At 40.3% G+C, this 22635-nt stretch overlaps 1 protein-coding gene across 1 annotated transcript in view; it reads right to left on the reverse strand.

Moving 5' to 3' along the window:
- WDR91 (WD repeat domain 91) overlaps nucleotides 1-22635 on the reverse strand; it is a 1072555-nt gene that overhangs the window by 106231 nt on the left and 943689 nt on the right. Inside the window, exon 15 of the mRNA XM_044087550.1 lies at nucleotides 4204-4316. Within this exon, the coding sequence (XP_043943485.1) occupies nucleotides 4204-4316 (113 nt within the window). The remainder of the gene's footprint in view (nucleotides 1-4203; nucleotides 4317-22635) is intronic.

Below are 22635 nucleotides of genomic sequence, written 5' to 3' on the forward strand. Positions count from 1 at the left end.
CACCACTCAACCCCATCAAAACCTTCTCACCAAACTCTTACATTTAGGCTGTAATCTACTCTGACCTGATTTCATAGCTATTTCAAAAAAAGTTAATCAGTAAAATGGAAACATGAGTTCTTCTCCTTCCTCACAGCCACATTTGGAGTTCCACAAGGCTCAATTTTGGGACAACTATTTAATGATTTATTAACAACCTCAATATCACCACAAACAGGAGAAATAGTTCAGTATTCAGACAATGCAACCATAATATGCTCTGCTCCAATACTAAACATTCTCCAAGAAACCACCCAAGAGTCCTTATACTCTGAAGAATCCTGGCTAAGCACTGCAGACCTATGCCTACATGCTGAAAAGATCAAAGTTATGCACATTATACAAAACCAATACAATGATCAGACAAATAAGTTCAGTATTGTCTTATCGGATGATACAATAATAGAAACAGTGACAGAAGCCAAACTACTCAGAGTAATCATAGATGACAAACTCAAATACGACCAATATCCTTCACACATTCTCTTAAAAATTATTTAAAAAAATACATGTCTCTGCTCATGTTCTACACCAGGTTAATCAAATATCTCCTTAATTTGTAACGGTAACAGCATTACCCTCCATCTTGCTATTATATTTTATACAACTGATAATTTCTTGCTTCTTTTACCTGTACCTTACACTATTATCACTATACAGTTCCCTAACGTTTTTCTTCTCCCTTTTGCTTCTTCCCTATCCATACCCGACACTTTACTAACAAACACACACGTTTCTATCTCCTACCTTCCCTCTCCTGTAATTCCCCTCCTCTACCAACCCTGCACTACAACATATGACCTTCCCTCTCCTGTAATTCCCCTCCTCTACCAACCCTGCACTACAACATATGTCTACTAAGTACATTATAATACACAAAAATGATTTAACTATCAAGCAGACTCATACTGATCGGAATAATACAATTGTGAAGGCCACTTGTCTCATGTATACAGTCTCCCTATTAATATCTAATGTCTGTAATTAAAGTGCAAGTATGTTTCATCTAATACATGTAAAAATGATGTGCTATCCATTACTGCATATTCTTTCTTTTATGTGAAAATGTTCACTGCTGCTCTGTAATAAGCTAATGTAATATACTAATTGTCTCTGAGTCTCTGCTGAAAACGGGCACCCACCCAGTTGGACTTTCCTGGTAAACAAATGTCAAATAAATAATATTTTAAAAAGTTATCAAAACACACATATGAAACTAGGGTCCCCATAGAGAGGAAAACAATATTTTACAGCATCTACAAGAAGATTCATAGCATCCACTTACCTAATCCCAACTCTTTTGTATGCACACCCCCCATATTCAAAAATCTTAACAGTGCCCTCATGTTCAAACTGAACAATGCTATAACAAATTAGCTAAATCGCCACATACTCATCCACCAAAATCCATCAATGTACAGCCTGAAGGAACTAAACTGTCTGGAACTCCCAAACCAGCTAACCTACTCTCAACTCACTACAGCCACAAAACTCATCCCTAAACCAGATTGCTGCCCCTCTCTAAAAACATAGTGTAACCATACAGTAGTGGCAGAACACTAAACTCCAATAACAAATCCCGCCAAGCCATAAGTAAATAAAAAAAAACTCTGTGGGTACTCTTACTGTGTTCTAAAACCATGGAACTCTATTTATTCTACTACAGCTAAAACTTACAGAAAATGACAAATGCTTTAAAAGCCCATTAGAGCAGCACCTACAACACTTCTAGCTCTGCCTTTGCTCTTCACCTAATCAACAACTACCAATGTAACATATTAAGCTATTGTACCTCCGGAAAAAAAAAACTTCCCCTATCCTAACTCATCACATATGGAATCCATAATAATGAACTTGATACAATTTCACTTTGTTCTCCTACTGAAAATAATACTTCTCTATTGCTTTTCCACTCTTCTCCTCTCTGCAAATTATTTCTCTCTCTCTCATTTTTACCTCCACTTTGTAACTAATAAACCTAAATGCAAATGTAAATGAATGCTTTTTCCATTTGTTTTACTTTTTTTCTTTCTGGACATAGCATTTTTCTAAACAGCTAACTATCATGTTTACTTGCACTCTGTAGGTAGTAGTGTGCCTTGTATTACTATAAAGTAAAATAATGTAATAAAAATGTCTATGTATTGTGAACATTTTCTCCCTGGGTCTCTGCTGAAAAAGGCCATTTCTATCCCAGTCTGACCTCCCCTGTACAAAATAATAAAGAGATCTGAAAAGTGGCTGGAAGTCATAATCCACCAATGCAGGCTGCTGTGGGGACTCAACTGTGCAAGTCCGACAGCTGGCAGCAAAAGACTGAATAACTGACTTTCTGTGACTGGGGTTAGGCTTCTCCTGATGGGAGGGGCTTAGCCAATCCCCTATCTCAGAGAATTAGAGACGGGGATTCCAAGCTCTGGAAAGCTGCCAATGTAGGTCTGTTTGCAGGCACAAAACTCATATGCCACTGAATCAGTGTGAATAATGAACATATGATTATTCAAAATGACACTGATTGACCATAATTTAGCTTTAATTAACATTTACTACTAAATAGCCTACTAAATGCATGTCTATAGCAATTTTCTTCCAAATGCCAAGTTTGTCTGCATTTAATGTTTAAGTATGAGTATGTACTTCTTTCCAAACACAAATTCTATAGAAGATATTTTTTGGAAATGACTTGCAAATATGTATTCAGCTAAGACTCCTCTTCAAAGTCACTAAAGGACTGGGGATTAGTGGTGTTGACTAAGTAACATCCTCTGCATTCCAGTCAGAGATGGTAAAGCATAGCAGAGATAACATGCACTTACAAAAAGCTGATTGGACTTACCCTTAAAGGGGCTGAACACTTATGGGATAAGGACTACAGTGAAGGCAAATGGATAAAATAACATTTGCAGGTGACAGTCAGCTGTCTAGACACACATATTCCCTTATAGTGACGTTAATGTTATGGTGTGGGGGGTTGATATATTAACAGCAAAAAAAAAAAAATAAAAACTACTTGTAACGAATGACATCAGATGATGTCATTACAGGAAGTTAAGGGAAAAGACTAACAGGAAAAAAAATACGACTAGAAAACAGCAAGTTATTTCTCTGAATGATGGGTGAGAATACAACCTCATCTGAAAAAAGTGCATGGTTCTGGAAACTCAGATTCCTCAAATGCTGCCAGTACAAAGATTGTTCAAATGAGGGACAGTAACAACAGTGCAGGTTCTACATGAGAGTCAGGGATGTTTTTGGCATGTTTACCCATTATTATGTAGTAGCCAGTAGTGGTTTTCAATCTGGTTACAAAGCAGATGTCAAATGTACTGTAAAGTGTTCACTTCTGTGTGTTGATTAAGAACCTTGATGGAATTAAGACGCAGTACCTTTCAAAAAAGAGAGACAAAATTGAAGACAGAGGAAAGATGACTAAGGCAGTGCAAGGAATTTTCTAAAGAGAAGACAGACTGCAGATGTATGGAACAGCCTTGCAGTGGAGAGATACAGAATCAGAAACTGAAAGTACTGAAGAATGTACTGTATTTCCACATATCAGTTCTAAATGTATTACACAGAAAAGCAGGATTCTGATAAAAACAAAATTACAGCTCCCAAATTAAGCATGGCCAAGAGAAGAGTGGCCAGCCTAAAAGTTCTCACATGATATCTTGTTCACCTTACTGAAATACCTGTAAGAACACATAAACCACCACTCTGGGAGCTAGCATTTCTCTCCATACTGCTTTACTGAAAATTAGCACTATGATCTCACTGTGACATGACAGTCAATAAAAACGCAAAGCTAGTAATGTACGAAAAGAAAGCTAGAGGTGGACACACAAACTACCAGACTAGATCCTGTACAAAAATCCTATATATAAAATAATACAACTGACAAAGAAAAGCAATGAAAATTGATGACACTACTTTACATTAGTAAAAAGTTGTATTTTACTTAAATATTGTACTCCCTTCTTCATTTTAAGCTTTAGTTCAATTAATTCTTTAAACCATGAAGTACATCATGAGATTCTCTAATGCTAAAACAATGCAGAGTGCATCTAAACTAGATGGCGCAACCTGGTCTCCAATAACTATACACTAATTGAAACTATACACCAACTAAATAAAAAATAGATTTAACAACTAAATCTTTATGCTTACCCTTCCATCCTCTCCAATGCTATACACTGTGTTTTCATCACAGCTAAATTCGACAGAGTACACCTCACCTTCATGGGCCTGCCAGCTCATTGCACACTCATAATGTTGCATTTCTGAAAAGGAACAATAAAAATGACAACACATTTTGTGGGCACAATTTAGTTATTAAAACTGTTCTTGGAAAATGAATGTAGTCAAGACTGGTTTCCCAAATGTAACAAAATATAGCAAAATAGTTACTGCTAAAATATCGCAAAGGCAGCTGTTCCATTATGAAAAACAAACAGGACAGAAGTATGCCACTGATACAAGTAAAATAAAAAGGGGCAAGAAATATATGAAAAATATAAAATGAAATAACATTACAGAAATGTCATCCTTGTTCCTAGCAACTGCCGAAGAGAAGACGGTTACTTGATGTACTCACTATCAAGAGTAGTTTCGGCAGCACAGGCCCAGGATTTCTACTGCTGCTGTAATGCATGAATGATGACTCTTTTTTCCTTCCAGAAATCTTCATCATGAGACAGCCCATTCTGTGAAGATATCGGTCAACCAAGTATCTTTATAAGATAAGTGTTCCCACATGTGCTGTCTTTTCCTTACTATACATACACAGAATCCGTTGATTCTTGCGTAACATTTTTTCATGGTTTGTCGACTGAATAACATTCAGATCTACAAGGGTCCATTTCGGACAAAGCATGGGAGCACTGCACATTACAAATATCAAGGCTGAATTATAGAATATAAGGCAGCAACTGAACCCAGTAAACAAAGCAGTTTTGACAGACCTCATGCTGCAGTTAACATATACAGAAGAATGACATATAAAAGAAGTTCAGGAAATATCCTTTTATGCAAACATCTGCTGTTATGGTAAGTATTCTCACCAACGGTATTATATTAGACATAAAGATCACTGCTGCAATATCACTCGTAATGCTCAGGAGGAGTACTAAAGCAGCAGGTAATTAAAGTACATACAAACAAATGAAATAAAACAACATGGTAACTGGCAAAACATTAGTATCCCATGATGCATCAGCATAAGCCTTCCAGGGAGTATCAAGAACATAAAAAATATGATAAATAGGGAAATCAATTAAAAATCTTTAGTAAAAATAAAAAATCCATGAAATAATCCAGTAATTAAATAATTACTTAAGCAATTGCATAATTATTTCATATCACATTCAGATGAAAAGTAGACAAACTGCCATATTTCAGTATCAGATGACTAAATTTAAAATGCAATAATTAATTGTTTTACCACCTCTAATGGATACATGGATTCACCATCGGGCTGATCCCTATGTCTCTTATAAACACAGGCATCAGTGAACATCTCCTAACTAACATACCCCCACATAACCTTTAGCAACCCCCTAACTACCATACCCCTCCAATTTAGAGGCACATATTACAAGGGGACACAACTGAGCTGGGTTGCTTGGCTAGGCTAGGCCCTAGTGGCCATTTAAGCAATAACCCACAGCTGGGTGTGGGTAATGCTGGATTTACCCACGGTTGGCGTGGTTTGGTCATGAGGGTGAAGCCCGAGTGACCAAACAAAGCCAACTGTGGGTAAACCCAGCATTACCTACACCCTGCCGTGGGTTATTGCTATTATACAATAGTGTTAGTTTTGTGTTATGTTTGTGTTGTTGTTATTTAGGTTTTTGTTTGCTTTAGTTTGTACTTTTCCACTTTTTGTGAGATAAAATAGTCCACACTTCATGTTTACTGTTTATTTTATTTGTCTTTTAATTTAAATACAAGTTATTCATTTTTCAGATCATAGGAAATAATTATATAAGTAAATGTAGTTTTTAAAGCTTTTGGTATGTTTTTAGAATTGACAGGGAGAACGTGCTGTAATTGCTTTTAGTTATTTATGTTCTACTCCTTACTGACTGTGTATGACGGTACAGTGAGTATTTAAACTGTATTTTTGAAATTGTTAGTTATGTGAAGCCAGAGTTAGGGACATATATATGTTTTCCAGTAATGCTTTTAAGTTAGTTTTGAATAGCAATGAAAGGATACTTACGTGTTATCGCAACCATGTTAGAAACACCACGCTATTAACAGGTCGCTAAGCTTCCCGGCTGAAGTCACTGGTGAGTGCTCCAGACCTTGACCTTTGGTTCCACCCATTTCACAAGAAGTGTTTTTCTACATTTTGGAGATGGACTTTATATACCTGGAAAACTAACAGATTCACAGGTTTTTGTATTAGCATGGATTTTCTGGAGTATATAAAGTCTGTAACTGAAATATATGCCATTATTTAATGACTGAAATCATCAGCGATTTGCCAGAAAACCATAAATTTTATGAGGAGCAGACCAAAATATGAAAAAAATCATCAGAGATTTGCCAGAAAACCATTTTTCCATTTATTATGTTTGTTTTTATTTTTCTGTAGTGAAATACACTTTGCAGGTGGACCGGAGTTTGATGTGTACCTTTAAGGTGTTTTCCATCGAGCTGTCTTCATTAAAAGTCCTTGCAACATGATACGTTAGTGTCCGGACCTCTTCCTTCATTATGTTGGATTTACAATGTGCAAGCTGGTTGGATTAGCGAATCAGCAAGCATGTTTCTCGGCTTTGCCGAGTTTCCATTGTATAATAGCCTAGTTAATACATATGAACTGTTTCTAGACCGTAGCTGTACAGTAAAGAGGTTGACTCTTACACCTATACAATAAACTGATTAGCAAAAAGGGCTGTCTAACAGACAGCTTTATCACAGACGATGGAAGCCACAAGCCCTGTCAATACAAAGGCAAACCCTGCTCTACTCTTAGATAATATATGACTTGTTGATAATGTCTAGAAAAGCTGCGCATGAAAGCCCAGGGAGCTGCCTTACAAATACACTGTGCTGACATATTTCTGAAAAAGGCAGCTGTAGCAGTTACTGGTTTAATAAAGTGTGCTTTAATTTTATTCTGCAACATTCTGACATAGTGGTCATCGAGGGCATGGCCAAGAATTTACAAACTGTATATACTGGTCAATTCAGTGACCCTCTGTTTAAAAAGGTTCAAGTTATCCCAGAGCAGACCTATACTGTTCCTCCCAAAAAGGTAACGGTCATATAACAGCATTGCATTATACAGTATACATCCTCCTGATGAACTGTTTTATAGGCAAATAAGACCCACAGTTTAATAAGGCATGAGTAGAGATCACCCACTTCAAAACACCTGCTTACTTGGCATTCTAAGACATTCTGCATTTACTTTGTAGTAACTTGTTTAAAGTGAAATTACGAGGTGAAACGAACTGCTTCAGTATAGTTAAGAAATTAATGCTTGTAGATTAACTATTAAGGTGCACATCAGAATGGATGTATGAAGACAACTGCCAGTGTTATGCAGGCAGTGACAGGCCCTTGTGAGCCTTTATTAACTTCATGCAGAAACTGTGCGAATTCTCTATGTGCAGTCATTTTCTTTCTCCAAATGCTGACTGACTTGTCTAATTTCTTTCCTGAACTAATTCTTAAGAAGACTACAGGCAACTCTGCTTGTACACAAATCTCATTTCCACGTAGCCAGACCTCACTCTTGAGTTCTTAATAGCTATCTGCTGCCATTGATAAATACCTATTAGCTCTAAATTTCCTAGTTACAGGGGAAACAACATGCTTACACAGATTTAAAGGTCCACAGGAAAAATTTTAAAAGTGTAGGGCACACCACGTTGCTGAAGACTGGACTCTAGCCTAAATGCTCCAGTTTTATATGCATCAGATTGTGCTGATTCTTTGCTTTCCTTGCTTGTCCATTACACTGGAACAGTGGGATGGTTACTTACGTGGGAGGGCATTTTATTTTTATAGTATCTCTGGCCTGTTTGAAGTCCAGCAGAGAACATTCTTCTAGTTGATTCTTAAATAATTTCAGAGGAGATGCGAGTCCATTAGAAAACCTTCTGGTCAGGATAATGTGGTCCTAGAATATGAGTATTAGTCACCCAAGATAATGTTTATTTTATTTTATTTATTTATTTTTGCAAGAAAGAAAAGGAAGCAAAACAATGTACAATTATTTGAATGTAGCTGTGTCATCTAGGGGAGATAGGTGGTCACCTACTTGACATTTCATAAAGCCTATTCAATCATGGCTGCTAACCAAACAGAATTTGATCAATATGTGGTTTATGACTTTCTCCAATATTTTGTTCAAGCTTCATTTAGTCTCACGGTTTTGAATGAATGGGTGTCAATAAATCAGTCACCTATCAAGCAAACCAGCTCCAGATATGGCAACAGTGAGTTTAGACATGTCTTCATTGTTTCATTTTTCTGGTATACTTTAATCTATTCATTGCTGCAGGAGAGAGCCAGAACCTATAGAACAGCCCTGGGCACAGTCATAGGGGTGTGGTCTAGCGGCTTACCACTTTATCCATTGACAGGTAGTTACAACGTGAGAAGAAGCTAGGGAAACTCTGTGTGACACAGGGAGTGCTGGCACATGAAAGACAGAAGGCACCCAGCTGAGGACCAAGATCTGTAAGGCAGCGGTGATAAAAGTTGCACAAAAATACAGTTATGCAAACAAGTAATTCAACAGTTAGCTAGTCAGAGCTCCAGATCATCACTCACTGAAGAAAAGTCTCATTTGGTGAAGTTAATGTATTTCTTAATAAGTAGAATTATTCTTCTATTGTCTTCACAGACTCTCATTCTTGGCCGATTGTTTCCAAGATATAAAAACTCATAAAACAGATATGTGGGGAAAATGTTTGTTTTCCTTTAATGTCTGTGAAAGGGTAAGCATATAATTTTTAAGACTAAGGCATGGCTTGTCACTCTTGTTGCATATATTGCCTACTTTCATAAGCTATATTTTCAGACCAGTCTTGTATTTATTTTTAATTTTGAAGTTATATTTTCCTCAGAACAAGATCCTGCTTTCAGATTCCTTGAACTGGGCCATGTATTCAGGCACATACGGCAATACACACATTTTTTCTATCAATAACTTTTATTAAACTTAACTAAAGAATATGTTCAGTATTAGTTATACAATGATGGCTCATTACTATTCAAAACGTGCACGCTGACTGGTCAGCCCAACCAGCGTGGCTGTTGTAAATAGAGCATATACCAAAAGAAAAAAGTCAAGCACCACTGGGCGGCAAGACTTTCTTCTATTAGTACATGTTACAGAGGCATGTGTCTCAACTGACCAGATTTTTGACTCATATTTTTGTTCTGTTCCTCGTAAAATTTGTGGTTTTCCAATAAATCACTGAGGAATAAAGTCACTAAATAATGACATGTACTTCAGTCTCAGACTCTATATCCTTCGTACAATGCATGATAACAGAAATATTCTTGTTCTCACAGTTTTCTAAGTTTATAAGAGCAACATTTACTATCAGTCCCACATTTGGGCCTTTGCCCCCCCCCATTTAAAATTTTTCCCACATTTCTTGAGCTAAGAGGTTAAGAGGTACATATGGAGGGCAGAAAAAAATACAAGGAAAATCAGGTATGTTCTGCAAAATGAAAGATTTTTCTTGTATTTCTGCCGTCTCTCTCGTATCTCTGAAACTGACCAGATTTTATAATTAAAAAAACAAAAAAAACAGCAGAGATCTTCCCTTCTCCATTGCTTGTTTTCCACAGTACTGATATACTGTGCAAGCATAGGAACATAAGTCTCATACGCATACACAGTACATCAACAAATGTGGATGAATGCAGAAACAATGTGGAGGAGCAACACGGCGCCATTATACAAAGATATTATTTAAGAAAAGTAAGTAATTTTAGTACTTGCGTATTATCGCAACCAGATTTGTAACGTCATACAATTCATAATGTTTTTGCGAAATGACTACATGTAATTAGAAACGGGTGTCTAAACTCATAATTACTATTGTAAGACAGTGGTTGTGAAACACGAACAGAAATAAGAAACGCAAGTAGGAGCTGTCAAGCAACTGCAAGCGGACACCATTTTGCATCACTCGCGTTTTTAAAAACACAGAGCCTACAACCATTTGCTGTCAGCAGCTCCCTACGGTGATGAGTTACAGCAGCACATGCCACAACCACAGTGATACATGGTAACTGCCATCCTGAATGTGTTTTAGTTCTTTGTTGTCCTTCTTAGGCTTTTTCTCGTACTTACAATTAAGTACTTGAAAGTACTACTTTCCGAACACTTGATGTAATGCTCTAATGGATGTTGACCACGAATATCACTTTGCTGTATTTACCATAGGTGGACCGTGCTCCAAAGTTTCTGATAATTTTCACACTGTGAACATGGAAATCCTTTTCCACAGGAAAACTGAGTATAAAACTGATCAACTGATGTTAAAGCAACCGTTCCACATAAGTTTCCAATACCAGAAAGAATGACTCTACATTTGATGCTAATATATCCAGGGTGACTTGCATGCAAGCAGGTTGCGATAAGACCATGTAACTAAGCATCTTCATCCCCACAAATACAGGGACAGCTGTTTTATTTTTCCTGAAGTAAATTTATGTAAAAACTATCCTGTTGTTCATTTCATTCTTACAACATGGAAATGAGAACAAATGTTTTAAAGGAGCGAAAACATTATGAACTGCATGACGTTACAAATCTGGTTGCGATAACACGCAAGTACCGTGATTTCTTAAATAATGTCATTTTTATAATAGCAATAACTGACTCATGGGTGAAGCTATATGAAGATTTACCCATGGTTCCCTTTGTTAATCACTTTGGCTTCACCCTCTTGACCAAATCACTCTAACTGTGGGTAAATCCTCAATATACCCTACACCCGTTTGATGGTTATTGATTACTTTTATGATTATTTAACAAAAATAACCAGATTACTGGCGATTTGTAGAAACATAACTGAAAAGCAGTCTGCACTAGCGAATTTGTTTACTGTTTAACTTATTCTTTTTTTTTGTACCTTCACAAAGTTTTATTAGCCACTTAACATTCAAGACAGAATCACACCACCTCTTTTCTCAAATTGTTCTAGTAATTCCTCTAGGAATCAATTCTTCATTTACACATCTTCACTCATCAGAATTTTGATAGGATAAGCTCAATATAGGGCTGCATATCGACAAACAAAAATGAACTAAATTAATGCAGCTAACCTTAAAAATTCTATTGACATTGAGATGTTTGGCTTTAACATAATGTTGATTAGTGTAGCAACCTAATTATCTTAGCCCTCTAGCAAATTTACTGATCAGCACATCCCCAAATCTTTGGGAGCTCCCTTATACCCCATTGTAGCTATCACATCTAGACTGCGCAACCACATGTTCTTTGTTTTTAATCATTTCTTTTCAGACGGACTCCCATGAACTCCTAACCCTTCCAGCCTCCTTTGCAGATGTAGTTTATCTCATCCAGCTCAAGGTCTCTCTCACAGCCAAATCAGCTCCTTAACCCAATCTTTCACTTTGTTCAAAATTTTCTTATTGCAGTAAGTCTAGAAAGACTGCCTTAGATATACCAAGTGGGGTAATATGTGCCAATGAATAACTTGCATCCAATGTTCCAAACCCAATCCTAGATTTGTCCATTTCTGCAGATTGGCTTGTATTTTCCTCCATTATACTTCCATATGACTGTTGTTCAAATTCCCCCATAGGATCACAGGAAGTTACTAGGCTAGTGGCCCTGAGGCCCTTATAAGCCTAACCAAGAGTTTAGCCCATGTTTAGACAAGTCAGCACCTGATTCCCCTGTCCAGAAGGGACACGGGTGGAATCCCAGGGTGTATTTTCTGTTTCCCAGTTATCCAAGTTGCATTTAAAAAGGGGTAAAGAGGTACTCTGCTTGACGTGGAGAGGGAGTCTATTCCACAGATGGGGGAGTCTCTGAGACACAAATCTGTCCTGCCAACAACTCCTATTGATGTCATAGACCAGGTTGAGGCCGCACATGCGGGTTACTCAAGTAGAGCTTGACTTGAGGATATGCAGCAGTCCCATCAAGGCAGGGTCTGAGATCGCCTTGTATGCCAGACAGAAGTCCCCTCTGAGGAGTCTGTATGAAACTGGGTAGAGGGATAGGGCTTTTAGCCTATCTGTGTATGGTAGATGCCTGAGACCCTGGATTATCCTAGTGAGGAACCTCTGTGGTCTCTCCAGCTGCTGCATGTGCTTTGTGAGGTACATGCTGAAAGGGGTATTGTACTCAATAATGGAACTTATAAGGGAAGAATACAGGGATGTTATGACCTTGTTGTCCCTGGATGAGATACCCTTACTTATCAGGTGGGCCATGTAGAAAGCCTTCTGTACAATGGAAGCAACATGGTGGTCAAAAGTCAGGTTGCTTTCAACCTGGGTGCCCAAATTCCTCATGACTGATTGCGTGCTTCAATGTGATAATTTGCGGTGATGTCACTCTTCCCAAAGGGGATGACGATGCATTTTTTTGGTATGTAGGTGCTAGCCGTAACCCTAAGTATTTAATTGGTTTTGTACAATTTATAAATGGAAACTCTTCCGCTAACTACTCCATGTTCTTGACATGCATGCTTATTGCTCGATTTATCTGTTAACTTTATATCCTAAAATCTTTCCAAAGCCATTGAGAATATCAAAGGTTCACCTCTGATCGTCTTTATGATTTTAATTCCATCTCTCACCAATGACAGCCTTGAATTATCTTTTCTGCTAAAGGTTCTAAATATAATGTAAACAGAATAGGTGAAAGAAGGCATCCTTGCTTCATTCTCCTAAAAAGGGTAACATATCTGCTAGTGCTCCCATAATATTTACCCTGGCTTGTGCTCCCACAGAGATCTTGTAACAAACTGGGGGAAAGCCAAACTTTATTAATACCCGGAACAAATAAGGCCATTCCACCCTATCAAATACTTTGGGGCCTTGTCTAATGATACGACCTTTCATTCCTGCCTCTGCTTATTCACTTCTTGAATTGGCATCAATGTTCTTAAGATATTCAAAGGTTCTCCTATCTCCTACAAAGGCACACTAATCTGTATGCATTAGTTTCATGGCTACTTGGGCTAACTGGATTGCCAATATAGACCTAAAGACCGTATAATCATGTTTTAAGACTGAAACTGGGGGTTAAGATGTCTCCTCCAATGGGTCCCTACTCTCCTTGGGAATAAACAAAAGTTATATACTTACCATAATGAGGGATCCTTTTCATTCTCATCATTTTGATACAACTGATTGAAATGGAGCCGTTTGCTGGATCCCATCTGGCCATTTGCTAGAGTTCTCTGCCTTGAGCTCCTAACTTTCCTTCTCCCACAAAGCTTTGCATGCTATCCTGTCTTCAGACTGAGTATGTCTATACTGAACCTTTGACACCTACCTTAATGCAGGAAATGGATGGGGGATGGCGGGAGGGATGTCATATCTGAAGAAGAGGTTGAAAAAGATCTCTCATTACAGTAAGAACATAAATTTCACCTCCTATTGCATTTGTCTGTTTGATCTGACTGATGGTAAAGAATCACAAGCTACCTTCTTTCTTGGGTGCCATCATGACAGGATACCCGTCAAGACAGAAGCCCTGAAGGATGCTCTAGATTTAGAGATTATATTCAGCTTGTAATGTTTAGTGAAAGTATGCAAAGTAAACCATGTGAGCTCCTGCACAAACCTCCTCTACTGTACAATTTTCGAAAAAGCTAGCAGACATGGCTACTGACCTGGTAGAATTGGCCTTTGGTTTAGCTGAAAGCACTTGCTCCTTGGTTACATAAACAAAAGATATACAATCTGACTACCATTTGGGCAAGTTTTTAGAAACTTTTTGACCCAATTTGTTCGAAGCAAAGGAAACAAAGAGCTGCAAATCCTTTTTGACGGCTTTAGTTCTGTGCAACTAGGATCTGAGTTGAAAGTGGGCATCCAGGGTGTGAAACAAATATTCTTCATGGTTGCTGTGATTTGGGAAGAACAATGGTAGGTGAACAGTTTGATTCAGATCTGTCTCTGTGTCCACTTTGGGTATAAAGGAAGGGATAGCACTCAAGGACACACTGTCTTTATGAAACAGCAAGCATGGGGCTTGTGTGAATATTCAAGTCTGAAATTCTTCTGGAGGATGCAATAGCTATCAAGAAAGAGAGTTTTCCAAAACAAAAAAAAATAAAAAAAATTGTAGCTCAGTAGAAGAGGATGGCTGGAAGGGAGGCTTCGTTAAGAACTCTAAAACCAGGTTCAGATCTCCTGGCAGAGTATCGTCTTTTATAGGAGGGTGTAACATAAACAGTCCTTTGAGGGAAGCTTTACAAAGCTTATGGGAGGCCAGGGACTTATTTTGAAAACCTAGATGGAAGGTAGGTATGCATGCTAGCTGGACTTTAATAGTGGAGAAACTAGACCCTTTTTCATACAAGACAGCTAGAAAGTGCAAATCTGTGACAACTGGGCATTAAAAGGGTCTAGGTTATGTGAAGAGTTCCATATGGAAAATCTGTTCCACTTGCTTTTGTATACTTACTGGATACACAGTTTCCTGGCAACAGGCCAAAAAGTGGACCAGTTGTAACAGGGAAGGGCCTGTGGCCTACATGAAAAAGTAGAGTTGTGTAAGTTAAACTTACCATAACAGTAGATGTTTGAATGATCACTGCTGTAACAGCCTTAGCTATATAGGTTATCTGCTAAGGATACAACAGCCAGCTGGTTTCCAAAGCTTCAGAGTACCTTCCAAGCACCTAAAAGTACAGTTGCGTACACTTACCATAAATGTAGATGTTCGAGTGTATTCACTGTTGCAGTTCTAACCAATGGATTATCCGGCTCCCAGTAGCCCTTGATCGGCCAGAATACCAAAGTTAAGTAAATATGACATCGGCTGTTGTCGGTTGTAAAGGACGTCAGGACGTCCGATACAAAAGGAGGCAGTCGACGTCACTTCCTCAGTCTTTTGTGCCATAACAGTCAGGAGCCCCCAGAAAGCAAGGCTTAAGCTAGGCTTAATTATCCCCTGGGGCCAATAGCCTAGTACCCACCTATGAACCTAAATAAAACCAGATTCAGTCTGTACCTTAGGAAAGGAGAGCAGGAGAAGACCAAACAAAAAGGGGGAAGGGGGGAGGGAAACCAGGACTGCAACATTGAATACACTCGAACATCTATATTTATGGTAAGTGTACACAACTGTACTATCTTCATTGTGTTTCACTGTTGCAGTCCTAACCAATGGGTTGATTACCAAAGCCCAGAGAAAGGGGAGGAGGAACCAAGAGAATCAAGGATTGGAGATAATGCCCTGCAGAACAGCAGTGGCAAACCCTGTCCTGGCTCTTGAAAACAAAGGCAAATTATAATGCTTTGTGAAAGTGTGAACAGAAGACCATGTGGCAGCCTCTAAAATGTCTTTAGTAGGGACACCCCTTAAAAAGGCTGCAGAAGTGGAAGCTGCTCTTGTGGAGTGGGTCCTAAGCCCTTGAGGAGGAACTTTGCCATGAAAGGAATAACAGAAAGAAATACAATGTGCAATCCACTTAGAAATGGTTTGTTTAGAGATAGCTTTACCCTGAACTCCAGGGGCAAAACTGGCCAATAACTGTGTTGATTTCCGAAGGTCTTTAGTCCTGTCCAAGTAAAACCTGAGCTGTCTATGCACATCAAGAGAATGTAGGATTCTTTCCTCTCTATTTCGCGGATTAGGAAAGAACGTAGGAAGGTTTACGGACTGATTAAGAATCAGGCTAGAAACCACCTTAGGCAGAAAAGAGGGATTGGTTCTCAGAGAAACACGATCTGCATGGAAAATAAGAAAAGGCTCCAAAGCCATCAAAGCTTGCAGCTGCGAAACCCTCCTTGCTGAAGATATAGCCAAGAGGAAGGCAGTCTTCCAAGAGAGAAACTTTAAATCTGCAGTGGCAGCTGGCTCAAAAGGAGGAACAGTGAGTTTCTCTAGAACAAAATTAAGATCCCAGCTTGGAGTAGGTGCCCTTCTGGGAGGTTTTAAGTTGCAAGCACCACTGAGAAACATTTTCATCGGGATGAGGGAAAATGGGTTGCTCAAAAGAAAAATGAGCAGAAATGGCTGAAGCATGCATTTTGATAGAGGAAAAAAAGCCCACCCTGAAGCAAATCAGTCAAGTATTCCAGGATCAGAGGAAGAGTAGGCTAAGAAGAAGATTCCTCTCTAGCCTGCATCCAGTGAGAGAATCTTTCCCATTTGCCAGCATAAGACTTCCTAGTGCTAGGCCTCCTGGCCTCCCTCAGCACGTCAACCACCCGCTGGGAAAGGGAAGAAGAAAAGGAAGGAGTCATACAATGAGCCAAGCTGCCAAATGGTGAGACTTAAGGAAGAAGAAAAGGATGGAGTCATGCAATGATCCACGCTGCCAAATGGAGAGACTGAAGATGAGGATGGGATGGAGTCATACAATGAGCCAAGCTGCCAAATGGAGACACTGAAGGAAGAAGAAAAGGAAGGAGTCCTACAATGAACCAAGCTGCCAAATGGAGAGGCTGAAGATGAGGATGTAGAATGTTTCCCCCTTCCTGAACCAAAAGATCTGGTTTCAGAGGAAGATGCCAAGGAGAAATTGTGAGAAACTGTGGAAGCAGTGGATACAAATGCTGTCTGGGCCAGTCCAGAGCTATGAGAACAGTCCTTGTTTTTTTGTCCCTGGCCTTCAATAATACTCTGGGAAGAAGAGGAGGGAAGGCATAAACTGACAGAAGCGTCCAAGGGAAGGACAGATCATCCACTCTCCAGGCCTTGCTGTGATGCTGTCTGGTGCAAAAAAGTGGCAGAAGGTAGTTGTCTGGGGAGGAGAAAAGATCCACCTGAGGAGTGCCCCAACGTTGAATGATGCTGTAAAAGACTGCTCTGTTCAGTTGCCACTCATGAGGATCCAGGGTCTGTCTTCTCAACTGGTCTGCCAAAACATTGAGTCTTCCTGGAAGAAACTGAACTAGGAGATGCAGGCCCAGGGATGCTGCTATGGACCACAGATTCATGGTCTGCCTGCACAGGGGGTAAGAATGAGTCCTTCCCTGTTTGTTGATGTACCACATGACTGTGGTGTTGTCTGCCCTGACAAACAGAGTTCCTGGAGAAAGAAGATGCTTGAAAGCTAGTAAGGTCTGCTGAACTGCCATCAACTCCTTTAGGTTTATGTGCAGGTGCATCTGCTGGGCGTTCCAACGTCCCTGTATGCATCTGCCATCCAGGTGAGCTCCCCAGGCGTAGTCCGATGCGTCCGTGGTAAGAACTTGAATGGCAGGAGGTGGCCAAAAAGGCATGCCCTTATTTTGTAGACAGGCTGTCCCCCACCATAGAAACTCTGTCTGCAGACATGGAAGCAGAGGAATTATCATATCCAGGTCCTGTGTGTGTTGACAGCAAAACTTCTTGAGGTACCATTGCAATTTCCTCATATGCAGTCTTGCATATGGAATCATGAGAATGCAAAAGGCCATGTATCCCAGAGCTTGCAGGGAGCTGGGACAGGCTTGCCAAATCCTTGAAGTAAACTGAAAGAGTTGTCTGCTTCTCCTGGGTGAGATATATCATCTGGGCAGCTGTGTTCAGACTCGCTCCCAGGAATGTTATCTCCTTGGATGGCACCATTTTTGATTTTTCCACGTTGAGAGTGTAACCCAGAGAAGAGAGAAGAGTCTTTACAAATTCCAGATCCTTTAAGCTGTTCTTGAGACTCTGCTTGAATTAGATAGTTGTCCAAGTATGGACAGATCTGAATTTTCTTCTGCCTGCAAAAAGCAATGACTGGAGCTAGGCATTTCGTGAAAACTCTAGGAACAGTAGATAAGCTAAAGGGCAGCACAGAGAATTGATAATGTTGCTTGCCCACTCTGAAACGAAGGTATTGCCTGCAACTTTCCCTGATAGGGATGTGGAGATAAGCTTCTTTGAGATCCAAAGTTACTAGCCAAGAGTCCTTGTCTAACACTGGCAGCAACTGATGCAGAGTGAGCATTTTGAACTTTGGAATTACCAAGAAAGAGTTCAAAATGGATCGATCTAGGATACGGCGCCAGGTGCCTTCTTTTTTTGGAACAATGAAAAGTCTGGAATAGAATCATTGGCCTACCTGCTACGCAGGAACTGATTCTATTGCCCCCAGGTGTAACAGAGAGAAAATTTGCTTTTCTACTTCTGCCCTTTGGTTTGGAGGAGTGTCCGGGAATCCTTTGGGTACTGGAAAGGTGTGGAAAGAAAACCTGTGACCTGGGGATACAGTTATGAGTACCCATTTGTCGTCTGTGATGGTGGCCCAGACATTTGCAAAAAATGGCCAACCTTCCCCCTGAAGGATTCTCCAGGCAAGCAGTAACAGGCAGAAGTTGGACAGTCATTGAGAAAGTTTGGACTGAGATGTAGGCTTAGAACTGCCCACCGTGGAAGTGAAAGCATGCCAACGCTTAGACCTTTGAGGGGTAGCCACCTGCCCCCTAGAAGATTTGTAATCTCTAGTCCTACAGCGGTTCTGTCTGCTGGTATCAAGAAACATCCAACTCTTAGAAGGGTAATTCCTGCTGAAGCGAGGAGGTTGAACTTGCAGAAAGTCTTTTAACTGTTTGCATAGACTTGGCTTTATCCTCCATATTTTTGAGCACCTCCTCTGCTTTGTTGCCAAAAAGACTGTCCTTATGTAAAGGTACATCGGAAAGCTTGGACTTGACAGGGTCTGGAAGGGGCTGCTCCCTGAGCCAAGCATGCCTTCTGAGAACAGATCCAATAGCTGTAGCCCTGCAGGAGGCTTCTAGAATGTCAAATCCACAATGTAAAGAATGTTTATTGACAAGACTGGCAGAATTCTGCATATCCGTGCTCTCTGCCAAAAGAGGCACACTTGCAATCCTTGACTTAATAGCCTCCAAGGTGTGCTGCTGATACTTAAGCATATGAAAAGGCAATTAGTAGACCTAATAGCAAGAGTGGCAGAGGTATAGACGTTTTTACACCACCTATCTAGGTTCCTAGATTCCCTGTCGGAAGGAACAGGATTCTTGGTAACAGTGGCCTTAACTCCTTTATGGCCTTGAAAAATAACCTCTGGATCAGCCAATAGATTCCTGAAAAGAAACAAATGAGAATCAGGGACTCTATAGTACTTGTCAGGTTTCCTGGGAGCAGAAGGAACCAAATTTGGAGTCAAGGAATTTTCCAGAAAAACATCATCAACCACTTCCAACACTGGAGGAATAGCGAGAGGCTTATGCTGTGGCAAATCCAAAAATTCCCTGATCCTTTTCTTAGATTGGGGATAATCCTGACCTTCCCATTTAAAATGCTCCCTGCGAGTATTTAAAGTATCACCAAAAGAGAAATCTTCTGGAGGTGAAGCAGAAGGAATGGATTCCGCTGCATCTGAATCCTCAAAAGGAGAACAAACCTGAGAAACTTCCTCTTCATAAGCAGAAATGCTAGAAGTATCAAAACCTGAAAAAGACAAAGCCTCAGGAGAGACATTCCTACCCCTTTTTGAAGGAGGAGGCTGTAAACCCCTAATAAGAGTCAAAAGGTCATTAGCCATTTTAACCATTTGAGATTGAGGGGAACGAGAGGAAACTGGAGCCGGTTTCTTCACAGGCTTACGACTGGAAGATTTACCTGCAAGTCAGCAGGACTTGGGAGGCCTGGCAACTGCCGAAGTAGTGGCAGAGGTGGTCTGTATGAGCTTGCTGTCCGAACGAAGAACAGAGGCCTTGGATAATGGAGCCAGCTTAGCGGCTCTGGATCCAGCTGAAGAGGCAACAGGTGGAAGGTCAAAAGACAAAATGGAAGCCGGAGGCCTGAGAGACTCCGAAATGGTCTCAACCAAGGCCTGAGGTTTAAAATCCGCGGACTGCAGGGGCTGCAAAAAGGCGCCTCACTGGCTACCGCAGGACTGACGACCAACTTTATCATCTGAAGACTTGACCTTCTGAAGCCTGTCACGGTCCTTGTCTTCACGCTTCTTAGGGATATCTGAAGCCTGAAGACCAGCGGACGCCATACTGACAAACTTAGGCCACACTCCAAAATGCTTAACTAAAAGCTTAGCCTGACGACGAATAGTACACAGATTAAAGGAAGCACAGAGGTCACAATTAAGAATGTCGTGGTCAAGGCCTAAACAAATAGTACAATAGGAATGAAAATCTCTATGGGGTATCTGCTTTACACAGGTAGACAATTATTGACTTTTTCTGACATTCGTTAAGGTAAGAAAAGAAGATCCACAACGGGGTACGTAGCTGTAGTAGACTTCAACTTTGTAGTCAGAAACCAAAAAGGTAAACTGTTGTGCAAAAATGCTTCTGCTTTGGGCTCCACGGCAAGGAAGACTGAGGAAGTGACATTGGCTGCCTCCTTTTTGTATTGGACGTCCTTTACAACCAATGACAGCCGATGTCATTTACTTACCTTTGGTATTCTGGCCGATCAAGGGCTACCAGGAGCCGGATAACCTATTGGTTAGGACTGCAACAGTGAAACATGATGAACATCTGTCAGGCAGTTTGAGCAGAGCTAACTAAAAGACCAGTTTGAGTGCACAGCCCTTCAGAGCTTGTCTGCCATCAGTGACAGAGAGAGAGGGAGGCTGAGACTTGAAATTATAATGCTAGGAACAACAAAAAATAAATGTCCAGACTCTGGCACAATTAGAACCAAAAAACAAAGGGGGTGGAGGGAAGGAGAGGTTACTGCAGCATTGATAATTCAAACATCTACTGTTATGGTAAGTTTTAACTTACACAATTGTACTATGTTCATCATATTGATCACTGCTGCAGTAGCCTTCGCTATATGGGTATATTACCATAGCCAACTACATTTGAGAGGAGGGAGGAGAAGAGTCCTGGAGCCTTTGGAGAATGGCCCTAGCAAAGCTTGGTCTAGATCAAGAGAAGGACTCAAGCTTACAGTGTTTTGTAAAAGCATGTACAGAGGATCAAGTACCAGTTTCTAGACTACTTCTAGAATCCAACCTTTTCCAAACTGCCACAGATGAAGTGAAGACTGTGGTACAGTGGGCATTGACACTGCCTGGAATAGTTTTGTTATGGTGAGTATAACAAAAGGTAATAGCCTTAGACAACCATTTGTAAATAGACCTGTTTTGACACAAGTTGTCCTTTCTTACCTTTGCAAGAAATGAAAAAGAGGTTATGTCTTACCATAAAGTTCCATCTGTGTTGCTGATCGATCTTCATCCATTCATCACTGATGGGTTATCGGTTCCATCCTCGGAAGCAAGTTGGCCTTATACAAAAGCTCATGCCAGACAAAATCTCTCGAGCTAAGCTTTTACCCACAATACCCTTCTCCCTGTTACCTCAGTTCAAGTTTGCCCTAACTTAGTAAAGCAGAGGCTGTCTCTGAGCAAAAACATTAATCCAGGAGATGGACCCAAATTATCCCCCAGGAGCCTCTGGGAAGGGGAAGGAGGGTGGGACGTGATGAATGGATGAAGATCAACAACACAGACGGAACGTTATGGTAAGACATAACTTCTTTATCTGATGTTGTTAATCTTCATTCCATTCATCACTGATGGGACAGAGTCCCCAACTACCTTATGTCACTTGGGCGGCCCTTATGGAAGAACATTTCTGAGCACCATTGAGCCAAAAGAAGCTCTTCCCCTGGAGACCAGATCCAATTTGTAATGAGTGATAAAAGTATGGGGGGGGGGGGGCCCATGTTGCTGCTGCACAGATGTAGTCCATGGAAGCTCTGGAGTGGAACGCCACAGAAGTTGCCATCAATCTGGTGGAGCGAGTTCTGATGTTTGGTGGAACAGACTTTCTTTCTTGGTGATAAATGAAAAGTATACAGTTTCTAAGCCATTTAGATAGGGTCACTTTAGAGACTAACTTTCCCATTTTTGGACCAGAAAAGGATATAAATAATTAGTCTGATTTACGGGTTGTTTTTGTCCTAAGTAAAATCTCAGTTGTCTGTGGGCATCAAGTAAATGTAAGCAATACTCTCCCTTGTTCGAAAATTTAGGAAAGAACACTGGTAGGTCAATAGTCTAATTAATAGAGAACTCCGAAATATGGAAAATCAAATAAGGACGCTTTGTGCAAGGAGCCTGGAGCTCGGAAATCCATCTGGCTGATGTAATGGCTACCAGAAAAAGAGATTTCCAAGATAGAAACTTGATGTCACAAGTGGCTGCTGGCTCGAAAGGAGGCCATGTCAAAGACTGTAAGACCAGTGTGAAACTCCTGGTCCTATGGGCTCCTTAACTGGAGGTCTGGAGTGATAGACTCCTTTCAAAAAGGTTTTGCTTAGACGATGAGAAATTAAGGAGTCGTCACCAAAACCATTATGAAAATTCGAAATGCAAGCTAAATGAACTCGTATAGTTGATGCTGAGAATGATCAAGTTTGGGTGACTCAACCCTTGGGTGTGAGAAATCAGATCTTGAGTTGGATCCAAGATCCACGGTCTGCAAAGCAGATGAGGC

This window comes from Protopterus annectens, chromosome 11.part0 (genome assembly GCF_019279795.1).
Source record: "Protopterus annectens isolate FY-2018-M chromosome 11.part0, PAN1.0, whole genome shotgun sequence".
Lineage (NCBI taxonomy): Eukaryota > Metazoa > Chordata > Ceratodontiformes > Protopteridae > Protopterus > Protopterus annectens.